The sequence below is a fragment of the Phyllopteryx taeniolatus genome, chromosome 11 (assembly GCF_024500385.1).
Source record: "Phyllopteryx taeniolatus isolate TA_2022b chromosome 11, UOR_Ptae_1.2, whole genome shotgun sequence".
Taxonomy (NCBI): domain Eukaryota; kingdom Metazoa; phylum Chordata; class Actinopteri; order Syngnathiformes; family Syngnathidae; genus Phyllopteryx; species Phyllopteryx taeniolatus.
The window spans coordinates 11,043,218-11,052,250 of NC_084512.1; the positions used below are offsets into that span (position 1 = coordinate 11,043,218).

The 9,033-nt window shown below is 48.9% G+C and overlaps 1 protein-coding gene across 1 annotated transcript in view; it reads left to right on the plus strand.

Moving 5' to 3' along the window:
- The window catches only part of irf2bp2a (interferon regulatory factor 2 binding protein 2a), a 31,094-nt gene extending 22,285 nt beyond the window's left edge, over positions 1–8,809 (plus strand). The window contains exons 2-4 of the mRNA XM_061788841.1: positions 3,241–3,287; positions 6,657–7,499; positions 7,699–8,809. Coding sequence (XP_061644825.1) covers positions 3,241–3,287; positions 6,657–7,499; positions 7,699–8,417 — 1,609 coding nt within the window. The 3' untranslated portion in view covers positions 8,418–8,809. The remainder of the gene's footprint in view (positions 1–3,240; positions 3,288–6,656; positions 7,500–7,698) is intronic.
- Positions 8,810–9,033: the final 224 nt, after the last annotated feature.

Sequence of the window (9,033 nt, forward strand, 5' to 3'; positions counted from 1 at the left end):
CTTATCATGAATGTCCTTGAAATCAGATCCACACAGATGTGCTTGTCATTCCAACATTTTCCATCTCAGCGAGCTATTTCCTAAAACGAGCCTCTGAAGTGGTGGAAAGAGTGTGTGCCCAGATGCCCAGACAGTGTGGTTAAGGGGCTTTTATCACACAAGCAGGGGTGGGTGGGGGGGACAAACACTCATCTGCTGCTCTCCCATCTTTTCACATCTGATGTGTGTGCCGGGAGTAGGAGGGCGACTGTGACAGGCAACGCTACCCAGCCACTCAAGACACCCACCAGGCTCGCAAAACCGCAGGCAGATAATGAATGGCACACCATGATGACAACTTGCACTTTTATGGAAAGGGGAGGAAGGACATCTCTGGCACAGGCACTCGCTGTGCACGCTGATGAAACCACCCCCATAAAGCAGACAATCACTCTCTCGTGTGTATTGGAGTTATGACCAGGACCAAAAAAAGGCATGTTTCCAAGTGTATGATCGAAGCCTCAAGATTCACTTTCATCGTGTAGCCACAGAGTCAGACTCACGATTTATTGGAGCGCTACTTGTATGAATGGAATATGTCTCTATTTCAATTAATTGACCAGCAAGGGGTTGGCCTCCCACAGGGGTATCCAAATACAAATGTGAAACAGCCACGGTTTTCAATGCATCAACGTGCCATTTGTTGAGGTTGGTTAGGCTACATGTGATAATACTTTAAAATTCAAAACAAAATGTTCTTTTCATTCAAAACAACAAAAATACTGCCTAAACTGAAGTAAAATGTACATTTACATTTTGACGTAAATTAAAAACTAGTAGTTTCATAAAACAAAACATGACCCCTCTCATGAATGCAAAACAAATATATCAGGAGAGGGTTAAGAATATATATATTTTAATATATATGAGGGTAAGCGGTGTAGAAAATGTGTATATATATAATATGAACACAAAGAACCACAAGAAGGAAAAGGTATTTCTGTCCTATTGTTCATGGGCTTCACACTTTGAGTGTGTTTCTATATGCAACTAACCGGGAATTGGCCATTGTTGTGCAATCTAGGCTCCTGCAGCTGGCAAAGTGTCAAAATATTTGAGCACTTATTACATTATAAATTTGAACATAAATTAAATTAACCAATTGATGGCAACACCGCAGTCTCATTTACTTGTTGCATATGCACTCATCCTATCGAGGAACATTTCCCTCCCCATTTTGCTTTCATCTTCTCCCAACCCTGAGATACCCTCCAATTAAAATGCCATAAATATGCATGTCCACGAATATTTTTATGTTCAATTTACCAGTGGTTTATGCAACTGTTTGGTTAAGCAAATGAATACATGCAAAAGAGCTCGCACAAATCACAAGGGTCCTCCAGCTAATAACAGCAAAGGGCACTGGGAATGTCAAAACATTAAAACACACGCACACAAAGACTGTGAATAAATGCAAAGCTCGGCACCAGAAAGGCGAGCGAGGCATGCTAGCTACGTCGCCAAGGATGTCAAGCGCCATATTCGAGTGATTGCTTGGCGTCTCAAAAATAGACAGGAGATGTGGTAATAAAAAAGCCTGCAATGGAAAAGTTTTATTTTGGCTCAGAGAAAGAGGGTTGCATAAAGCTTGAAATGCTCCTGGTTATTTTTCTCTTTCATATAGGTAGAAAACAAAGCAATACAATCTTTTGTGGTCATTTTCAAAAATAACTTCAAAAATAGATTTGGAATGTAAATGGTTCTGGATGTGAAGGTGGCGTTAATGGTTATGTGAGAGCTGACGTGAAGCAGCCAGTAGTGTATTGAACAACAAGAAGCCAGGGGGAAGAGAAGGGGCGTTCACATAGTCTATTTGTGACTGAAAATATTCGGGGGTTTCCGCAGGACAGGAAATGATGCCGTTGGCTCACAAAGCAAGCAAGCAAGCTTCCAGAAGGCAACAGAAGGCCTTCCTGTACCTGCTTACCAAGAGTGCATGTACACTCAAGCCGCACAGTCTGAAACATGTATGAAAATGGATGAGAGCGTATTCTTCATTTCGATTTTTTCCCCCTCCGAGGACTTGTAAAATGCACCCAGCGGCCCGCCTCCTGACTAGGCCAGCAGATTAAAGGGGATGTATTGCCATCTTGTTTTTTTTCTTTTTTCTAAATGGATACACATGTGGCACATCTGTGTGCAAGCCTGACTCATTACTCACGTCTTTTTTTTCCATTCTCCGCAGCCATGGCAACGACTGCGTGTTTGGCAGCGGGCTTTTGAAGGCAGTGGAAAAAGAGAGAGCGAGCGTTGGGAGGGAGCATAAAGGAGTGCTGGCGAGGGAGGGAGGGAGGGAGGGGAGGCGGGTGGGGCGAGCAGGCTCTCTCAGTAGTTGGCCTACATCCAGTGTAATCATGCCATGGAGCCCAAATGAGGCCTTTGGCAGCACACCAGGTTTCTGAGAACAAAGATGTGAGCTTCTAATGTTGGCGGTGGGGCCTGCTTGGCATCCTTTGCCATTTCCCAGCAGCCCTCGCCTTGGCCGACTGCCAGGAATCCCCCACCGCCCCCCATCCCTCATCCCTTTTCCACCCACCACCCCACCGCGCCCCACCTCCTGCGGGGACTGCAAAGAGGATCAGAATAAAGAGGGAGACTTGTTTTTCACTCTGCCGCTTGCTCTGGCCCAATGACATCACCTTTGCAGCCCCCAGATTCCACTCGACCGGCACATTTTTCCTTCCCTTTTGCAGACGGACCCTCCATTTTATTTGAATTCCTCCATTTTATACAGTCGGTCACATGCAGTGGTGCGTTTCCTTGTTTATGACAAGAATCAAAACTATAGGAATCTCTCCATTACCATACACACATAATCTGACCTTGAAACATTTCGCGGTCCGGGTCCTAGCTGGGGAATTTTGGGAATATTCAAAGTTCTGTATTTTCCATGTAAATGAATGGGAACACACTTTCACTGCTGGAAGAAAAAAACTCAAACAGTGGTTCCTTGAGATATGGATTTAATGTGTTCCATTACCACCTTGTAACTCAAAACATATCTCAAATCTTTCCCTTTTAAAATGAATGGAAATGCCATTAATCCCTTCCAGCCTCCCGTGCAAAAAAATTTTAATGTGTTTTTCATAAGACAAATAGCAATATGTAATATTATACTTGATAAAAACATACAGTAATGACATAATGAAATAGAATGCAAATAATTCAACCATTTTTGCCCTGTTATTTGCTTCAATTCAGTGGACATTGTGCTGCTCCTTCTATTGTGCTGCCTTGGCCACCTTGGGGTAAGTATAATGCAGCCATGGACACACAAAGAACACTTTCACAACTGACTCAGTAAGATGCAGTAATGCTGTTGGCATTTTTCGTATAGTATAAATATGCCTGTGAGATATTGTCTGGCTACATGTTTCTCCATTGTTTTTGTTCAAAAATCTGTTGCTTAAAGGGTCATAACATTGCGACGCAGATGCTATTTGTCAGCCAGTCAATGGTGTTTCGCATTGTTTATTAGCATTAAGCTAAATAGACTTTATTAAGGCAAAGCTGTGTGGTTATTTTAAATACACATGTATTTATCTTTGTCTGATGTTTAGTCTGACCGTAAACTTCAACTAGGAGTGGCAATAAACATCTTGACTAAACATCTTAACTTTACCGAACAACAGCTCGTATCTCGAAAAACGCGTAAGTTGGGTCACTTGTATCTCGAGGTACTGCAGATGCTTTCCATTGGACAGCAAGGATATTGAACAACAAGCTAATGCACTATTTTTTTCATGTTTACATTTTTTAATCCATATCCTTTCAACTACATTTAACTGTTACAAGCTAACCTGCAAATTTGGGCAGTTTCCAACTTCTGAGAATTTTGCAGGCCTAAATCTAAAATTGTTTCAGATATGGGGTTAAAAAATGTGTGGGAGGAATCACAGATCAGTGCACAATAATATGAAACATCTCACAACAATAAATGTAGTGTTGTTCAAGCATCTCGCCCCACCCCCCTTCACTAATATGGCCTCACACTGTCCTGTTCAAACCTCCTTTTATGGCTGTGTAACATTTCATAGTTTGGTGCTCATCTAAAGCAGCTAAACAGGTTATATAACACAAGGCTGGTGGGGGGAACAAAATAAACTAAAATAAAATAAAGAAAACACTGAAAAGATCTTGTGTGCTCCACTTTTACGGCAGAAAACTTCAGAGAGAATATAAAATGATTCGTTCCCATGAATAAAAGATTGCCGTTCTAATATTCAACAGACTGGGGAAGTGCAAGAGTACAAAAATAATGTCATCTCATCAGGCGTGCGATGCTGTCACATGCCGGGTATTCCCCGGCCGTCACTCTCATTGGCGGTTTTATGTCTCACTTTCCATACTGCTGAAAAGCAGCATTCTGCAGCCGCTCCATCTGCTTGAGCGCCTCCGCTGAAACTAGACAGCCGCCAGCCGGGTCACACGCTGGTGATTTTTACTGTATACACGCTGCATATTGCCACTCGGAGCCATCTGTGCATGTCTGGCTTCCTCATTGTCGCCTTTGTACGTTCCATTTCTGCTTTTGCTTTACATGCACTGCAGCATTTCTTTCCTTTTAGATCAATGGCTCTTTCAGATATGGAATCCGATTGTTTGGGATTTAATACAATCCCAGCATGTGGCAGTCTTGTGTAATAGTGTGTGGCTATTTGCTTGCACAAACGTTTGCTTGAGCAGAAACTCAGGTCTCAAAGGATCAGGCGATGACTGTTTCCCACCCATCTTAAAGGAACATTTGTTTATTTACCCTGTTCCCGCCTCCTACCATAGCAGTCATTTCCTAACTGTGTTATAAAGCCCAACAACACTTCCTACTGTTGTTCACCCAACAAGGATCGCTCGGGTCGAGAGAATACAACGATGGGAAACATTGTTTCGACTGTAGTTGACCATCAGAAGTAACTCACAGAGTCCCCGGAGTGACTGCAACTGTGCACGGCCTCGCAGGCGTGTTCACTCGCATGTCGGCGTCTTTACAAATGCAATCCTCTAAGATCATATGGTAGGAGCGTAATTATGGTGCTCCGCAGCGATTCGGTCGGCGGAGAGGCTTTGAAGGAAGCCAGCGTGCTTGATTCACGGCTCCCGGCCGCCAGCCAAACGGCCTCACGGCCCGTACATGGGTGAGGCGGATGAGGGTACGTGACTAAACATCTTGCTTCCTTTCCCCCCCCCCCCCCCCCCCCCAACGTCACATGGACTTGCACAAACACATCCTGCTTTGTGTCTGCAGGTTTCAGACGCATTGCCTCACCCAAAGCCTGAGGCGAAAAGCTGCAATGAGTTGGAATGAGCCCAGATGAGAGGGAGGAATCTCAACTACCGAGACACCCCTCCGCTTCAAACCTGCACTTTTACTTCAGGGGATTTTGGCACGGTTGCGCCATACGACGACACGTCTCCGATATTTTTTTTCTTCTTCCACTGAGTAAAACCACTAAATAACAGTGCCGTGAATCACCTAGCTTGATCGCTGCGACCCATATCCAGTTCTTCTTTTGAAAGCCCACATGTGAAGAGCTGATTCGCGGTAATCTAATTTAGTGAGTACATGCTTCACGTGCGCCATTTTCTCACAACGGTTTTGATGAAGATCATTTTGCACTTTCTTCGTACGCAAAGCAGAGTGCGCGGTGCTGCTACAGTGGTAGCATGAGTGTTTTTAAGGAGGTGAGTGAGTTGTTATCAAACCGCGCTGAAGTTTGCAACACTGTCTGGAATTCCCCACCTCCTGACACAAGAGCTTCCGGCTTAATGGTTAATGGAGGCTCCTTTCCCCCACTTCTCTTATCTCCACATGGCAGCTGCAGCACATGCACGCCAAAAATCAAGAATATGCTCTGTTCGATATGTTTGTCACAATTATTTACTGATAAGGGGAGGGGATGTTATTTTTTTTTTTTTTTTGGGGGGGGGGGGGTGGGGGTAAACCCACCTCATTCAATGCACAGCAGCAAGTAGTAGTAGTAGTAGTAGTAGTAGTAGTAGCACATGGCGGCGTTGAGACGCTTGGCGTGAAGAAAAACACGCTGCAACTCAACCCAGAAGCGGATAAAGCTCTGAAAATAGGACAAAGCAGCAGTCAACGGCTCGGCTCTGCTGAGTACGCGCGCGCGCGCGCGTGTGTGTTGTTTTCCGCTGCGGGCAGAATTGTGCACAACTGCCGCAAAACAAACGGTCTGCTCGCCTATATGTCATCGTAAACGAGCTTCGTTTCGTCGTATTGTTTTGCAAAGAAGGGCATAGTGAGCGGCGAGAGGCTGCAGCGGAGTGGGGCGGGGGGGGGGGGGGGGGCGTCTTGCGCGTGGTGGGGTTCTGTCGAAGAAATCAAGTCAATAGAAGTGGAAGCGGGCGTGGTGACGTCACGGCTCCACATCGAGCCACTCGTACATTGAGTCAGCGGCGCTAGACAGACGAGCGCCCGACCAAAGTACACACCGACATGAACTTCTGCCTGCGAACGTCCACCGTCGTCGCTCGCTAAGCCGGGAAAGGAGGACTTTGAGGCTTGTTTGGGGCCGCGCGGAACTCGCTTTCGAGGCGCTTTTTTCGAAGGGGGAGGGGGGCTAAAAAGGAGAGGAAGAAGCTCATTTTGGGTTTGTTTTCAGGGGGTCGACGACGAGCGAGCGCCATGTCGTCCGCGGCCGTCGCTGCTTCTTCCAGGAGGCAGTCGTGTTATTTGTGCGACCTGCCCCGCATGCCCTGGGCCATGATTTGGGATTTTACCGAACCCGTGTGCAGGGGATGCGTCAACTACGAGGGAGCGGACCGCATCGAGTTCGTCATCGAGACCGCCCGCCAGCTGAAGCGGGCTCACGGCTTCCAGGAGGGCCGATCTCCCGGGCCCGTCAAGTCGCAGCTCTCCGGCAAGGAGCTCCAGGCGATCAACCACGCCTCGGCGGCGGGGGACCCCGGCTCGCGACCGCCGCAGCCGCTGGATCGCTACCCGCTGTCCTCCGAGCGCCCGCCCCGGCTGGGCTCCGAGTACCAATCCGGACGGCAGGCCAACGGCGTCCCCGTGCCCAATGGATTTCCTAAGCCCGACGAGCCGCCGGAGCTGAACCGCCAGAGTCCCAACCCGCGCAGGAACAGCGCGGTGCCCCCGAACCTCGTGCCTTTGGTGAACGGCAGCATGGCGCCCGTGCACGCCGTCAACGGCAGACCGGGCCAGATGGGGCTTCCCTCCGCCGAGCTGGGCAAGAGACCCGCCTCGGTGTCCGGCGGCGGCGAGCACGACCGCGACGGCAAGGAGAAGCACAGGGCGGACAGTCTGACGCCGGAGATCTCGGATGGCCACAAAGGCAGAGCGGAGCCCGACTGGATGGGCAAGGGCAAGACGGTGCGGGACCTGATGGCTCTGCACACGTTCGACAGCCGCTTCAAGAAGGACCACGCGGCCATGCAACAAAGGGTGATGGGCTACGACGGCAGCGCCTCGGCTTCCAAGTCAGGTAGGCGCCGCGCTTTTCACTTTGATTTGCATTGCTTCCGAGGACACAATATGCACGACCGCGGTGCTTTGTTAGCCCTCGCCGCACACATACGCAGGCAAACGGCGGGCACCTCCGCACACTCTCTCTGCGTATGCGTGTCCTTGTCTGAGCCGAACGACTCATCCACGCTGTCTGTTTAACCCTTTCCCACCCACAGACAGAGGAAAACACCCCCGCAGCATGAAGAGAAAAGCGTCGCCCGAACCGGAGGGCGAGGTCACGGCAGCCAAGCTCAACGGAGAGGCGCAACAGTGGTTACCGCCGCCTTCCGAGGGACTGAAAATGCCACCGGTCCCCCCTCCGAGCTTCGCCTCCCCCCCTTCCACGATATCCCCCCACTCGCGCACCACCCCGCCGGAGGCGGCCCAGAACGGCCAGTCCCCCATGGCGGCGCTCATCATGGCGGCGGACAACGCGGGTGGGAACAGCTCTCCCAAGGACGCCAACCAGGTCCACTCCACCACCCGCAGGAACAGCAGCAGTCCCCTGTCGCCCTCCTCCATGAGTCAGAGGAGGCTGGCGCAGAGAGATGCGTCGGGTCCGGGTACCCCCCACGTGCCAGGCATGGACCAAGTGCACCCCCAAAGCATTCCGGACTCCTCGGTACCGGGCAGCATACCATTGTGCTGCACGCTGTGCCACGAGCGCTTGGAGGACACGCACTTTGTTCAGTGCCCGTCTGTGCCCTCTCACAAGTTCTGCTTCCCCTGCTCGAGGGAGAGCATAAAGCAGCAAGGCGCCACGGGTGAAGTGTACTGTCCGAGTGGGGAGAAGTGTCCCCTGGTGGGCTCCAACGTACCGTGGGCTTTCATGCAGGGGGAAATCGCCACCATCCTGGCGGGAGACGTCAAAGTAAAAAAGGAGAGGGACCCTTGATTTGGTTCCGAGCAGACAAAAAAAAAACCACGAGTATAAATATATAAATATCACTTACATACCATTCAAACAAACTAACAGACTTGTACATATTGGACCCAAGGGAAGAGTATACTTCGTAAACATGGTTGTATAATTTTTGATTTTTGAATACATTGTGTTTCTATATTTTTGAAGATAAAGGTATGTACTCATTATAATGGACTACGTTCCTCTTTGTTGATGTTTAACAAAATTCTCGATGTACTTCTAGGTCTGGTGGCAGTTCCTGTTTAACGTAGAATGTGACTAATGCTACTCTACGAGCACTTGGCAAAACTGAAATGCTTTTAGCTGTACTTGTATGCACTTGTTTAAAAATTGCCAAATACAATTTCTTGATCTTGTATGAACTGATTGTCTGAGCTTGCTTCATTCGAGTCGTTAAGGGGCGCTGGGCTGCGGGCGCGTGCGCGTGCGCGCAGGGCTCCTTTCTGCTCGTTGTGACGCCCCACGAGGACGTGAGCGGGCTAGCGGGCCGCACAAAGGCACCCTGTCTTTGCGCACATGACGCTCGTAAAAAAAAAAAAAAAAAAAGAACGCGCGGTTACTAATAACAGGCACATTGCCCCTCCAC